The 16,164-nt window shown below is 46.9% G+C and overlaps 1 protein-coding gene across 2 annotated transcripts in view; it reads right to left on the bottom strand.

Moving 5' to 3' along the window:
* Positions 1-15,854, bottom strand: part of LOC125125569 (adhesion G protein-coupled receptor E2-like) — a 57,048-nt gene extending 41,194 nt beyond the window's left edge. Inside the window, exons 1-6 of one of the 2 annotated variants that reach the window (XM_047776780.1) lie at positions 15,717-15,854; positions 11,238-11,291; positions 10,215-10,274; positions 9,607-9,681; positions 6,721-6,876; positions 3,178-3,333 (exon numbers count right to left, since the gene is read on the bottom strand). In XM_047776780.1, the coding sequence (XP_047632736.1) occupies positions 3,178-3,333; positions 6,721-6,876; positions 9,607-9,681; positions 10,215-10,274; positions 11,238-11,291; positions 15,717-15,774 (559 nt within the window). In that variant the 5' untranslated portion in view covers positions 15,775-15,854. The remainder of the gene's footprint in view (positions 1-3,177; positions 3,334-6,720; positions 6,877-9,606; positions 9,682-10,214; positions 10,275-11,237; positions 11,292-15,716) is intronic. The other variant, XM_047776779.1, reaches the window with a different exon arrangement.
* Between the last annotated feature and the right edge of the window lie 310 nt (positions 15,855-16,164).

The raw sequence follows: 16,164 nt of genomic DNA on the forward strand, positions 1-16,164 counted from the left end.
CTTCTTGGCCCTATGGCTGACACCCCAGGATTAGACGTGGCAAAGTGAGAGGTGGGTAAAGGCTTTGCATCCCCCCTCCCCAATCCTGAAGGAACAAACTGAGGCATCGACTCCACACTCCTGGACACCCAGCTTCTCTCTCTCTACGAAGCCAGGTGTATTCATTTCTTATTTCTCCACCTATCTTTTCCTTTTCATTTTTCTGTTCTTGATGACAGTTCTGGGGAAAAAGGCAGAGGCCCCCAACCAATATCCATGCCCCTACAGGAACTGGGCTATACCCCACAATCTCTGCCCTTTATGGTTCCAATTAAGGAATTGCCTGGACTGGCAGGAAGTGGTGAAAATCCACATCTGAGCAAGACCTGCAAGGGGTGAGGGCTGAGTAGCTAGAGCAGCTAGCAGGTGCTTCTGGGCAATGGGTCATAGGTGTGTTTCTGTCATCTCAGCCCTTGGCCTCCCACTGGGGACGTAGATCTACGGCCCCTGCCAAGTGGGGCTCAGCCTCGACCTTCTCTCTCCAAGTAGTCTGGGACACCAGACTCTTGGGTTGATTTCCTCAGTAGAGTGTCAGGCCCAGAGCAGTGGTCCGAAATGGCAAACTATTTTGCCATCTGTGCAGATGAAAACATCTTGTTTCGTATTTTTATTTATTTCTATTAAAGTATAGTTTATTTATAGTGTTGTGCCAATTTCTGCTCTTCAGCAAAGTGACACAGCCATATATATACATATATATACATATATACACACATACATACACATTATTTTTCTCATATTCTCTTCCATCATGTTCTATCACAAGTACTTGGATATAGTTTCCTGTGCCTTACAATAAGACCTCACTGTATATCCATTCTAAACATAATACTGTGCATCTCCTAACCCCAAACTCCAAGTCTACGCCCCTCAATTCGCTCCCCCACCCCTTGGATAGAAGCCTCTTCATTCAGCTGACTCTTCGGAGGCAGGGAGGAGGTGGACATCAGCCTGCCCTCCCCTGACACAGGATCCTCCTAGGCCCCAGTGCTCAGAGCTCCCTCAGAACCATGAACTGGAATCACTGCGGACGGTCAGAGTGGAGCCATGCATGGAGAAACAGAGGCCGAGGGGCTGAGAGGCGGGATCAGGGTGCCGCGAGGTGTCTTCTCCCGCAGGAATTTTGGCCAGGGGCGGGGCCAGCCAGGGACACTGGGCCTATCCCTGGAATTCTCCCTCCTCCCACATTTCTGGACAGTATCCCATGGCCCTCCTTGGCCCAGGGGTTCTGAGAGGGTTCCAGTGTGGTCAGCTCTCCCCCTAACAGTCACTGACAATGATGGAGAGGGTAGATAGTGTTCTGGATCACAGGGCGCTGAGCTCCGTGAGCATCTTGAATGTCAACCTCTCTTTTATTTTCCACAAAAAGAGGCCATGGGGGCGTCATCTTTGTTTCAAACATCCGGAAATGACCCTGTGCAGAGGCGTCTATGCCTTGGGGTTCAGAGAGCCTCAGGAGACTAGGTTGGTACTCAGGATGCTCTTCTGATGCCTCCAGAAAGTGGGACAAGGAATCCAGAGAGCAGCCCAGTCTCCTCTCCAGCAGATACCACGTTCGGAACATGGGCGAACATGTCCTTGAATGTGATGAAGCCTGGAATGCTGAGCTAGGATTGCATAGACATTCCAGGTGAACTGGCCACAGAGCTAGGTCTTCAGGCAGCAAATTCTGGTCCAACCATCAGGCGGCTCTCTCCCTGTCACAAAACTCATGGTCCATTTGGGCCCTCTCCCACCTCCCTCTTGTTCACCCATGACTCTGAAGGGGCTCACACAGCGGATGGACGGCTCCCTGAGTCTAAGCACACTGAGTGGAACCCATGACCACCATGGGTGGTCGTGCAGGTTGCTCACTGCTCAAGGATGTCTAGCCAAAGAAACAAGCAGGGGACAAAAAGCAGCTCACTTTCCTTCCTCAAACACGGGGTACACAAGATGAGGGACCTTTTACCGACTCACAGGAAGGCTCTGCCTTCTGTCCTCGCCACATGGTTCAAGTACAACATCCACCCACAGAGGCCCCTGGGAACCAGCAGGGCCTCCACACAGATGCAGGTCCACTCTAGCTTCCTTCCAGGATGCTGTGTTATCCTCCCTCCACAGGGAAGGAGGGAAGGGGCTGCAACTAGTTTGGGGGCTCTTCCTCTGCAGACCCTCCTCAGAGTCCTCCTGACACCGGGCTCAGCCTCTTCCTCACCTCTCACCTTCACGCTCCTCCCATCCCCATCCTCAGTATTCAGCTCTAACCCCCTGTCTGGTCACTGCTGGCCTCATCTGCCACTACAGATGCCTAAACCCTGCCTGCTTCCCTTGGAAAGGAGGCGAGACCTAGCGATGTGTGGAGAACAGGCTCCTCCCGGGCCCTTGGTGAGGCGTTGGACCAGGACAGCTGCTCTCTGAGCCCCACACATGGGGCACAGCCCCCGGGATGCACAACCTGGATAAGATACATTGGGTCATTATGATTATAGTTTAAAATCCCAGAGTGGGTTAAGGTTCTGTCACCTAGGGTGTTAAGGATGCTGCCGTGCCCCTGGATTGATACCTGGCCTGGGAACTTCCACATGCAATGGGCACGGCTAAGAAACAAACAAACAAACAAACAAAAAACAAACAAACAAACAAAAAACGTAAAACAATGTAAATAAAATAAAGACCCAACAGCCATCTCTGTTTTGAGCTTTGTGATCTCCCATATCTTTCCTGCAATTCTATGAGGCAAGCACCATTGTCAGCCCCTTTTTACAGTTGACTCAGCTGAGGCTCAGAGAAGTGACATATCTTGTCCAAGACACACAGATAACAAAAGGAAAGCTACTTTTGTTTTTATCTATGAAATATAGGGGCTCTAGAAAAACACACACAGTATCACTATATTATCACGTCGTGTAGGTTAACAGTGACTTCTGAATAAGTCCCCTGGCCAGTGTCTCACCCACACAGCAAAGCTAGGATTTGGGCCAACGGCCCATGCAGCTTCTCTCTGTACAGGTGGGACAGGCACAGGCACATCTGTCCCCACACATACTTGGGCACCACACCTGTACCCAAGCCCCTGCCCCCTGGAGGCTTCAGGAATGATTCTAGTGACTCTGAACCTCATGCGTGGAGAGGTGGAAGATGCAGGGTCATTCTTACCTTGACAGGTGTTCTCACTCTCATTCCTGAACGTTGGTGCCCCAGAAGCAAGCTCATATCCTGGGATGCAGGTGCAGTGGTAGCCCCCTTCCGTGTTCTGGCAGTCTGCATTGTTTCCACAGGACACGGTCGCGGGTGGTCCACACTCATTGATATCTGGAACATAGCAAGGCAGTGGGTTACCTCTCAAAGGCATGAGCTCCTACAAAGTAGAGATCCCCATTTCTTTCCTGTCACCCCAAAACTGGTCCAGATGCATATTCCATGTCTGTGTGGAAAGCATTAGCCTCTCAGGCAACACTGCTGAGGCTGGGCTACAGCTGCAGCAAGCCATGCCTGAAGACTGTGCAATCAGCTCTGCTCTTCTTGGCCCTATGGCTGACACCCCAGGATTAGACGTGGCAAAGTGAGAGGTGGGTAAAGGCTTTGCATCCCCCTCCCCAATCCTGAAGGAACAAACTGAGGCATCGACTCCACACTCCTGGACACCCAGCTTCTCTCTCTCTACGAAGCCAGGTGTATTCATTTCTTATTTCTCCACCTATCTTTTCCTTTTCATTTTTTCTGTTCTTGATGACAGTTCTGGGGAAAAAGGCAGAGGCCCCCAACCAATATCCATGCCCCTACAGGAACTGGGCTATACCCCACAATCTCTGCCCTTTATGGTTCCAATTAAGGAATTGCCTGGACTGGCAGGAAGTGGTGAAAATCCACATCTGAGCAAGACCTGCAAGGGGTGAGGGCTGAGTAGCTAGAGCAGCTAGCAGGTGCTTCTGGGCAATGGGTCATAGGTGTGTTTCTGTCATCTCAGCCCTTGGCCTCCCACTGGGGACGTAGATCTACGGCCCCTGCCAAGTGGGGCTCAGCCTCGACCTTCTCTCTCCAAGTAGTCTGGGACACCAGACTCTTGGGTTGATTTCCTCAGTAGAGTGTCAGGCCCAGAGCAGTGGTCCGAAATGGCAAACTATTTTGCCATCTGTGCAGATGAAAACATCTTTTTCGTATTTTTATTTATTTCTATTAAAGTATAGTTTATTTATAGTGTTGTGCCAATTTCTGCTCTTCAGCAAAGTGACACAGCCATATATATACATATATATACATATATACACACATACATACACATTATTTTTCTCATATTCTCTTCCATCATGTTCTATCACAAGTACTTGGATATAGTTTCCTGTGCCTTACAATAAGACCTCACTGTATATCCATTCTAAACATAATACTGTGCATCTCCTAACCCCAAACTCCAAGTCTACGACGCCCCTCAATTCGCTCCCCCACCCCTTGGATAGAAGCCTCTTCATTCAGCTGACTCTTCGGAGGCAGGGAGGAGGTGGACATCAGCCTGCCCTCCCCTGACACAGGATCCTCCTAGGCCCCAGTGCTCAGAGCTCCCTCAGAACCATGAACTGGAATCACTGCGGACGGTCAGAGTGGAGCCATGCATGGAGAAACAGAGGCCGAGGGGCTGAGAGGCGGGATCAGGGTGCCGCGAGGTGTCTTCTCCCGCAGGAATTTTGGCCAGGGGCGGGGCCAGCCAGGGACACTGGGCCCTATCCCTGGAATTCTCCCTCCTCCCACATTTCTGGACAGTATCCCATGGCCCTCCTTGGCCCAGGGGTTCTGAGAGGGTTCCAGTGTGGTCAGCTCTCCCCCTAACAGTCACTGACAATGATGGAGAGGGTAGATAGTGTTCTGGATCACAGGGCGCTGAGCTCCGTGAGCATCTTGAATGTCAACCTCTCTTTTATTTTCCACAAAAAGAGGCCATGGGGGCGTCATCTTTGTTTCAAACATCCGGAAATGACCCTGTGCAGAGGCGTCTATGCCTTGGGGTTCAGAGAGCCTCAGGAGACTAGGTTGGTACTCAGGATGCTCTTCTGATGCCTCCAGAAAGTGGGACAAGGAATCCAGAGAGCAGCCCAGTCTCCTCTCCAGCAGATACCACGTTCGGAACATGGGCGAACATGTCCTTGAATGTGATGAAGCCTGGAATGCTGAGCTAGGATTGCATAGACATTCCAGGTGAACTGGCCACAGAGCTAGGTCTTCAGGCAGCAAATTCTGGTCCAAACCATCAGGCGGCTCTCTCCCTGTCACAAAACTCATGGTCCATTTGGGCCCTCTCCCACCTCCCTCTTGTTCACCCATGACTCTGAAGGGGCTCACACAGCGGATGGACGGCTCCCTGAGTCTAAGCACACTGAGTGGAACCCATGACCACCATGGGTGGTCGTGCAGGTTGCTCACTGCTCAAGGATGTCTAGCCAAAGAAACAAGCAGGGGACAAAAAGCAGCTCACTTTCCTTTCCTCAAACACGGGGTACACAAGATGAGGGACCTTTTACCGACTCACAGGAAGGCTCTGCCTTCTGTCCTCGCCACATGGTTCAAGTACAACATCCACCCACAGAGGCCCCTGGGAACCAGCAGGGCCTCCACACAGATGCAGGTCCACTCTAGCTTCCTTCCAGGATGCTGTGTTATCCTCCCTCCACAGGGAAGGAGGGAAGGGGCTGCAACTAGTTTGGGGGCTCTTCCTCTGCAGACCCTCCTCAGAGTCCTCCTGACACCGGGCTCAGCCTCTTCCTCACCTCTCACCTTCACGCTCCTCCCATCCCCATCCTCAGTATTCAGCTCTAACCCCCTGTCTGGTCACTGCTGGCCTCATCTGCCACTACAGATGCCTAAACCCTGCCTGCTTCCCTTGGAAAGGAGGCGAGACCTAGCGATGTGTGGAGAACAGGCTCCTCCCGGGCCCTTGGTGAGGCGTTGGACCAGGACAGCTGCTCTCTGAGCCCCACACATGGGGCACAGCCCCCGGGATGCACAACCTGGATAAGATACATTGGGTCATTATGATTATAGTTTAAAATCCCAGAGTGGGTTAAGGTTCTGTCACCTAGGGTGTTAAGGATGCTGCCGTGCCCCTGGATTGATACCTGGCCTGGGAACTTCCACATGCAATGGGCACGGCTAAGAAACAAACAAACAAACAAACAAAAAACAAACAAACAAACAAAAAACGTAAAACAATGTAAATAAAATAAAGACCCAACAGCCATCTCTGTTTTGAGCTTTGTGATCTCCCATATCTTTCCTGCAATTCTATGAGGCAAGCACCATTGTCAGCCCCTTTTTACAGTTGACTCAGCTGAGGCTCAGAGAAGTGACATATCTTGTCCAAGACACACAGATAACAAAAGGAAAGCTACTTTGTTTTTATCTATGAAATATAGGGGCTCTAGAAAAACACACACAGTATCACTATATTATCACGTCGTGTAGGTTAACAGTGACTTCTGAATAAGTCCCCTGGCCAGTGTCTCACCCACACAGCAAAGCTAGGATTTGGGCCAACGGCCCATGCAGCTTCTCTCTGTACAGGTGGGACAGGCACAGGCACATCTGTCCCCACACATACTTGGGCACCACACCTGTACCCAAGCCCCTGCCCCCTGGAGGCTTCAGGAATGATTCTAGTGACTCTGAACCTCATGCGTGGAGAGGTGGAAGATGCAGGGTCATTCTTACCTTGACAGGTGTTCTCACTCTCATTCCTGAATGTTGGTGCCCCAGAAGCAAGCTCATATCCTGGGATGCAGGTGCAGTGGTAGCCCCCTTCCGTGTTCTGGCAGTCTGCATTGTTTCCACAGGACACGGTCGCGGGTGGTCCACACTCATTGATATCTGGAACATAGCAAGGCAGTGGGTTACCTCTCAAAGGCATGAGCTCCTACAAAGTAGAGATCCCCATTTCTTTCCTGTCACCCCAAAACTGGTCCAGATGCATATTCCATGTCTGTGTGGAAAGCATTAGCCTCTCAGGCAACACTGCTGAGGCTGGGCTACAGCTGCAGCAAGCCATGCCTGAAGACTGTGCAATCAGCTCTGCTCTTCTTGGCCCTGTGTCTGATATGGCAAAGGGAGAAGTCGGTAGAAGCTCTGCATCCCCCTCCCCGGTCCTGAAAGAACAAACTGAGGCATAGACTCCACACTCCTGGACACCCAGCTCCTCTCTCGCTAGGAAGCCAGGTGTATTCATTTCTTACTCCTCCTCCTTTGTATATTTTCCCTTTCACTTTTTTCTGTTCTTGATGTCAGTGCTGAGGGCTAAGGCTGAGGCCCCCCAACCAATATTCATGTTCCCCAAAGCACTGGGCTCTACCCCACAATCTTTGATTTTTCTTATTCTTTTAAGGAATTGCCTGGACTGGCAGGAAGTGGTGAAAATCCACATCTGAGCAAGACCTGCAAGGGGTGAGGGCTGAGTACCTGGAGCAGGGAGCAGATGCTCCTGGGCTCTGCATGGCAGGTGTCTCTGTCATCTCAGCCCTTGGCCCCCCCCTGGGACATAGGCCTATTGTCCCTTCCAAGTGGGGCTCAGCCTAGATATTCTGACCCCAAGTAGTCTGAGTCACCATTAATCCTAGGTTCATCTCCTCTGTTGAGGGTCAGGTCGGGGCAGTGGTCCCCAGTGACAAACTCTCTTGTGCTCTGGTCCAGATTCAAAGCCCGATTTATTGATTGATTAATTTATTTATCAATTACAGTGTTGTGTCAATTTCTGCTGTACAGTGGTGACCCCGTCAAATATATATATTTTTTCACATACTGTCTTAAATCATGTTATATCAAAAGGATTGGATACACTTCCCTGGGCTGTACAGTAGGACCTCAGTGTTTATCAATTTGAACTGTAGTAGTTTGCATCTACTAACCCCAGACTCCAAGTCCATCCCAATCCCTCTCCACCTCCTTGGATGGAACCGTCTCAGTTCACCTGAATTTTCAGGGAGGAGGTCGCCTTCAGTCTACCCACCCCTGACACAACGTCCTCCCAAGCACCAGTCAACAGAGCTGCCTCAGACCCATGAACTGAAATTACTGGGGAGGGTCAGGCTGGTGCACTGCATGGGGAAAACTGATGGAAATCTGAGCAGCTGAGAAGTGGGGTCAGGGTGCCAGGAGGCATCTTCTCCAGGTGGATTTTTGGCCAGGGGCAAGGCTTGCAAGGGACAAGGGGCCTGCCATTGAATTCTCCCTCCTCCCACATTTCTGGAGAGTATTCCAGGGTTCTCCAAGACCCCGGGATTCTGAGAATGCTCCAGTGTGGGCAGCTCTCACCCCAGCAGTCATTGATAATGACAGAGAGGATATGTATTGTCCTGGAACACATAGTGTTGTGAGCTAATTGAGTATCCCTCTCTTTCGCTTCACACAAATCAGAGGCCAAGTGCAGGTGGGGGGAACGTGCCACACATCCAGAAATGACCCTCTGCAGAGCGATCTGAGCATGGGGTTCAGAGAGGGTCAGGAGTCTGGGAAGATACCCAGGACTGTTCTCAAATGCCCAGAGAAGGTCGGATAAGGTACCCAGGAAGCAGGCTGGGTCTCATGCCCATAGCAGACTCCACATCTAGGACATGGGTGAACACATCCTTTGATGCAATGGAGCCTGGAATGCAGAGATGGGATCCATGGACAATCCAGCTGAACCCGTCCCAGAGCTAGGGCTTCAGGCAGCAGACCTGGTTCTAAACAGCAGACTACTCTCTCCCTGTCACACAGCTCATGGTCCATTTGGTTAAGATCACCCACAACACTCTTGTTCATCCATTACTCTGCTCGGGCTCACAACAGTGGATGGGCAGCACCCCCAGTCCAAGCACACTAAGTAGAATTCATGACCGACATGGGCAGCTGTGCAGGTTGCTCACTGCATGAGGATGTCTGGCCAAATAAACAAGTGGGGGATGAACAGTAGCTCACTGTCCATTCCTCAAACACAGGGTTCAGAAGATTAAGGACCTTTTCCCAACTCACATGAAGGCTCTCTCTTCTTCCTGGGCCACATGCTTTGAGTACCATATCTACCCACAGAGGCCCCTGTGGACCTGCAGTGCCTCCACACAGATGCAGGTCCCCTTGGCCTCCCACCAGGAGGCTCTGCTATCCTTCCTTCACAGGGTAGGAAAGAAGGGGCTGAGACTAGGTTTGGGGCTCTTTCTCTGCACTAGGGCAGTGGGTGGACCCTCCTCAGAGTCCTCCTATCCCTGGGCTCAGTCTCCTCCTCACCTCTTACCTTCACTCTCCTCCCATCCCCATCCTCAGCATTCAGCTCTAGCCCACTCTCTGGATGATCTGTGTCTCCCATCTGGTCACTACTGGCCCCATCTGCCCCTGCAGTTGCCTAAAGCCTGCCTGCTCCCCTTGGAAAGGAAGCAAAATCTAGTGATGTGTGGAGGAAAAGCTCTTCCTGTGTCTCGTGAGGGGATGGACCAGGACTGCTCTCTGATCCCCCACCCTGGGGCACAGCTCCTGGGGATGCCTGTTGTGGAGAAGATACATTAGATCATCATGATTATAGTTTAAAATCCCAGAGTTCACTCTTGGCATAGTGGGTTAAGTCTCTGTCACCTGCTGTGGTTAAGATCGCTGCTGTGCTGTAGGTTTCATGACTGGTCAGGGTAACATTCCATGTAGTGGGAACAACTAAAAAAAATTAAGACAAAGTAAATTAATTAAAAACTCAACAGCCATCACTGTTTTGTGTTTTGTGATCTCGGATACCTTCCCAGCAATTTTTGAGGCAAGTACCATTTTCAGCCCCTTTTTACAGATGGGTAAACTCATCACAAAGAAGTGACATAACTTCTCCAAGATCACACAGTGAACAAAAGGCAAAGCTGCTTTTATTTTTATATATGAAATAAAGGGACTCTGTTAAACACAGACAGAAGATCACAATATTCTCACATCTCCTATATTAAACATCACTTCTGAATAAATAACCTGACCAATGTCTCACACACAGAGAAAAGCTAGGATTTAGGCCCTTGGCTCATGCACCCATCCTCTGTGTCCCTGGTAGGGGACAGACCAGGAAAGCTGCTCACTGAGCCCACAGCCTGGGTCACAGTCCCCACCCAGAGATGCCCAACCTGGAGAAGTTGCGTTAGATCATAATGATTATAGTTTAATACCCCAGAGTTCACTGGTGGAACATTGGGTTAAGGATCTGTCACCTGTTTTGGGTAAGGTCGCTCCTGTGGTATAGGTTTGAGAAGTGACCGGGGCAGAAGTCCCTAAAAAAAAAAAAGTAAAAAAGTCACCTCCCAAAGACATGAGTTCCTTCAACGCAGAGATCCCCATTCCCTACCTGACTCCCCAGCACTGGTCCTTATGCATATTCCATGATTTTTTGGAATGAATTACACTCTCAGGTAATATTGCTGAAGCTGGGCTACAGCTGCAGTAAGACATTCCTGAAGATTGTGCAATCAGCTCTGCTCTTCTTGGCCCTGAGGCTCACACCCCAGGTTTAGATGTGGCAAAGCGAGAGGTGGGTAAAAGCTCTGCATCCCCCTTCCTAGTCCTGAAAGAACAAGCTGAGGCATAGACTCCATACTCCTGGACACCTAGCTACTCCCTCTCTAGGAAGCCAGGTTTATTCATTTCTTTTCTCTCCACCTGCATACCTTTTCCTGTTCACTTTTCTTTTCTGTTCTTGAGGACAAAGGCTGAGGCCCCCAACCAACTCCCATATCCCCCACTGGCACTGGGCTTTACTCTGCAATCTCTGCTTGTCCATCTACCACCCCTAGGTCACTCTACCTTCACAACTATCTAAGGGGCTGGTGATTATCTCCTCAGACAAAGAAGTGAATCCTGAGAGCAGTGGCAGGCAGTGCTATTTATACATGTGGATCCTGGAGGGCACCATAGAGCACAGGTTGTAGCAATATCTGTAAGGATGGATACCATGTTCAGAAGGCTCAAGGAATAAAGGAAAACAGTTTACAGTTGTGTGTGCCAGAGCAGAGGAGGGAAGGGTGGGAGGAGGAGAGTTTGTTGCCATCAAAACAGGAAGCACTCAAAACATTCTGGGCATTTGGGGAAGAAGAAACCACTTCTCTATTCCCAGAGAACTATTTCTGAACCTCACATGCAAAATAAGCCTCCATTTCCCCCATTTTTAATGAGAGGTCCTGGACTCTGGCATGCACTCCCCATCTTCTCCACTGATGGAGCTGGCTGGGAAGACTCACATGTAGTGCTCTGGGTTGAAGGTCCACATGGAAACATCAGCAGCACCAAGAATCCTAGGCATAAAAACAGAGACAACAAGGATAGGAAATGGGAACTCCCACTTCAACCCTTTTCCTCATGGCTGTAGCCTCCTGAGTAGGGGGGCTCTGGCCCTGTAGCCCATCACTTTCCTGTAGCAGCCCCATTGGTACAGAATCTGGGACTCAGATTTTCTCCTCCATCTCGCAAATGTCCCCAAGGAATCAGTCATTGACAGGCACAGCCCTTGTGGAACCTCGGTTGCTACATGTAAGGGGACAGAATGTATACAGATACCTGATGACTGGTACACATCTTAGAAACCCCACCTTCTCCCAAAAGAGGGATTACATCTGCAGGAGAAAATCCTCAGATTGGTGTGCCTTTTCCCATACCCAGGTTCTTTGTTCTCTGGCAATAGCAGAAATCTGCTTTGAGGTTTTCTCTCCAGCATCACTCTTCCTATTTAAGGTAACATACAAGAAGAGCATGGGTATTGGAGTCAGACAGCCCAAAATCTGAGCCCTAGCTTACAGTATCTGCAGGACAGCGATCCATGAAATTGAGGGACAAGGAGTTGAGGACAGTTGAGTTTTAGAACTAAGGCACCTGTGGGTAGAGCCAACACCTCCTGGTTGAGTGGCCTCTCCAGGTTTAGCACCCATGGCTTCTATGGTTCTTTACAAATGAGCTTATGGCTCTGCTATAGTGCATAGAGGGCACAATTTTCCCCTTGATTTGCAGTGCTGCCCTAAGAAAGGAGTTACTGACAGTAGTAGGCTTTGGAGTATGAAACTGCTGTGGGTGTAAGGGGATGAAATCTACACCACAGGCAATGGCCAGTCTCCCCTATCAAGGTCTGTCATCCCAGTCAAGTGACCCCTATGAAAATCTTCTCAGATCTGTGTGCCTTTACATGATCTTTCTTGGGTAACAGAGAAAAAAAAAAGAATTCCTCTTTTGGACTTCCACTATTTCACCATTGCGTAAGGTGACAGAGGACACTGGTGGACAATTTAGAACTTGATATGCTTAAGTATGCATTCAAACTTCCACCTGGTTGCCACACATCTTTGGGAACATCACTTATCCTTTGAATCACAATTGTTCCTGTGTAAAATGAGTGCAGTGGTTGTGATAGTAGGATGAGATTTATTTTGGTCATAGATGAGTGAGAACTAATAGGGGGTTAGCACAGTACCTGGCAAAGAGTAAGCAGTCAACACATGTATGCAAAAGAGAAAGAAGAAGTAAGAGAAGAAAATGAAGTGAATGGATAAAGACGTGGTACATATACACAATGGAATATTACTGAGCCATAAAAAAGAATGAAATAATACCATTTGCAGCAACATGGATGGACCTAGAGGTTCTCATAATAATCAAAGTCAGAAAGAGAAAGACAAACATATCACTTATATGTGGAATATAAAATATGACACAATTGAACATATCTACAAACAGAAACAGACTCAGACATAGAGAACAGACTTGTGCTTGCCAAGGGGGAGAGGCTGTGGGGAAGGAAAGAGTGGAGGTTTTGGATTAGAAGATGCAAACTATTATGTATGGAATAGATAAGCAACAAACTATTATATATAGGATGAATAGCATAGGGAACTATATTTAATATCCATAATGGAAAATGGATATTTCTCCACACACTTACACACACATATGTATAACTGAGTCATTTTGCAGAAGAAATTAAAAAAGAAATTAAAACTACATTGTAAATCAACTATACTCCAATAATTTTTTTGAAAAAGTAGAAGAGGAGTTTCCATCGTGGTGCAGCAGAAACGAATCTGACTAGGAAACATGAGGTTGTGGGTTCCATCCCTGGCCTTGCTCAGTGGGTTAAGGATCTGATGTTGCCATGAGCTATGGCGTAGGTTGCAGATGCAGCTCAGATCTGGCATTGCTGTAGCTGTGGCCTAGGCCAGCAGCTGTAGCTCTGATTAGATCCCTAGCCTGGGAACCTCCACATGCCCTGGGTGTGTCCCCAAGATGCACAAAAAAAAAGTAGAATAAAATGAGCAGAGATTCTCTCCTGTTTATGTATTACAGACCTATTACCTAAGAAATACTTGTATCTGGATCAGACTCCAGGCTCAGGCAGAATTGCATGCTCACCTTGGTTCTCTCAAGGTCAGAGTCCCAGACTTCCACTCTTCACTCTTTGACCATGAAATGTTCCTTTTCTCTTGGGGTTCTGGTAAAGAGAACCAGGCTCCAGGGCCAGATCACCTCAGTCCAAACCCATCATGGATCTGCCCCTTAGGAAATTTGTTTAGGCCTTCCATGCCTCAGATGACCCACCAACTACGTCCCTTCCATTTTCTTAAGAGTAGCATCCAAAGCAGGATCAAATGGGTGACATTACAGCATAACATCCCATATATATGAATAAAATAATTCAGTCTTCTGAGACTATTATAGACATGCACACCTAAAAGTGTAAATATATTGAAGAAACAAATTTTGCTCTCCATTTCTTTCCCTTTTGGGGGATGGGGGTGTGTGACTGCAGCATGCAGAAGTTCCCAGGCTAGGACTGAAACCCATCTCATAGCAGCAATGCTGTGTGCAATGACAATGCCAGACCCTTAACCTGCTGTGCCTCAAAGTAACTCCTGTTCTTCATGTTTTTAACTGCTCACAGCATTTTGTAACTTAGACCCTCCAAAATGTGCCCAGCTTTAAAAAAGAAAGCATCTTCCACAAATACAATGATAAGAAATCTGGGTATTTTTATAAAACCAGGAAATAAATTACAACCAATGAGGATAACATATTAGAAACACCTAACCAAATATGTAATATACATACATATATATATATATATATATATATATATATATATATATATACTTTAAAAATTTAAATAAAATTTTATTATAGTAAAAAAAGAAACACCTAACCTACCAGGTAATGGGTATTATTCTAAACACTGAAAGAAATAAAGACTAATTGGAATTAAGCTAACCTCACTGATACTAGTTTCTACTAATTCACTGTTATTGGATTCAAATCATTCCATGACCCACACAAAACCTAAGACTAAAGGACAATGTTTTTCTTAGCACATCAGAGTTTATAGAGAGTTTGGGCTATGACATCATATAAAAAAGTGTATAAGTGGTGAGGTGGTTAATTGTATGTGTCAATTTTGCTCAGCCATAGTACCCAGCTATTTTGTCAAACACTATTCTAGATGTTGCTGTGAAGGTGTTTTAGATGAGTTAACATAGAAATCAGTACATTTAAATAAAGTGTATTACCCTCCATAATATGGTGGGCCTCATCCAATCACTTGAAGACCTTATAAGAAAAAAAATGACCTCCAAGGAAGAGAAAATTCTAAAAGATACATTCGCCCCTATGTTCATTGCAGCACTATTCACCATAGCCAAGACATGGAAGGAACCTAAATGTCCACTGACAGATGAATTGATTAAGAAGATGTGGTGCACATATACAATGGAATACTACTCAGCCATAAATAAGAACAAAATACTGCCATTTGCAGCAACATGGATGCAAATAAAGATTCTCATACTAAGTGAAATAAGTCAGAAGAGAAAAGTGAATACTGTATGATATCACTTATATGTGGAATCTAATATATGCCACAAATGGACCTATCTACAGAAAAGAAACAGACCCATGGACATGGAGAACAGGCTTGTGGTTGCCAAGGAAAGGGGGAGGGAGTGGGATGTACTGGGAGTTTGGAGTTAATAGATGCAAACTATCGCTTTTGGAGTGGATAAGCAATGAGATCCTGCTGTATAGCACAGTGAACTATATCTTATCACTTGTGATGGAAAATGATGGAGGATAATGTGAGAAAAAGGGTGTGTGTGTGTGTATATATATGTATATATATATGTGTGTATGTATATATGTGTGTGTATGTGTGTGTGTATATATATAAAACTGGGTCATTTTGCTATACATCAGAAATTGAAAGAATAATGAAAATCAACTATAATAAAAAATTTTAAGCTAATAAACAAATAAACAAGAAAATCCTGCTTCCAGACAGCCTTCAGACTTGAGATACAATATCAAGTTGTCCCTGGGTTTCCAGCCTTCCCGCCTGTCCTAAAGACCTTTGAACTTTCTAATCTCCACATTCTCATGAACTAGTTCCTTAAATTATGCCTTTCTCTCCCACTATATATACATCCTACTGGTTATATTTCTCTGGAGAAGTTTGTCTAATACAGGTGGTAAAATGAGAAATCTTTGTTAAAGCCCCCAACTTTCTACTTTGAGTACTTAATATAATTGCATTAATGTCCTTCTAAAAATTCCTTCCCTTTCAGAGATAGTGGGTAGCTGTAAGAAAAGCAAAAGCAGAAGTAAAGCAAAGAACAGAGAAAATGATCAAAATGGATAAATAGTCCCAGTGAGTTTTAGTCATTTATCCCCTTTGTTATAATTCTACCCACCTGGAAGCAACCTTAGATATCTGTTTCTCATGGTGCAGAGACCAGCAAGCTCAGCCATGGAGGATGCCTTCTCTTGGTCTGTGTGTGTTAAAAGGATTTCTAGTCTTCGGTAAGACTTGTGTTTTATATGAGCAGACAGGAAATCATGGGCCTGGATGCTTTCTTCCCCCTCTTCTGCTGGATGTTTTCTTCTCTGAAACTTCTAATTTACATAGCATTACTTGTGTTTTTACTGAAAGCCTCCAAGAGGGTGGTTTTTGTGTCTTTTTGATATAGGAAGATTCCCCCCCACATCAAACATGAAGAATCTTTCCACTGATATTTTTGCCCTTATGATGATCTTGGTTCAGAGTGAACAGGCTTCTCTAATCACTACCTATTAACAGACTTTTTTAATTTTTCACTTTGAAATCAATGTAGATTAAGAGGAAGTTGCAAAAAAATACAC

Source organism: Phacochoerus africanus, chromosome 4 (assembly GCF_016906955.1).
Source record: "Phacochoerus africanus isolate WHEZ1 chromosome 4, ROS_Pafr_v1, whole genome shotgun sequence".
In the NCBI taxonomy this organism is placed as follows: domain Eukaryota; kingdom Metazoa; phylum Chordata; class Mammalia; order Artiodactyla; family Suidae; genus Phacochoerus; species Phacochoerus africanus.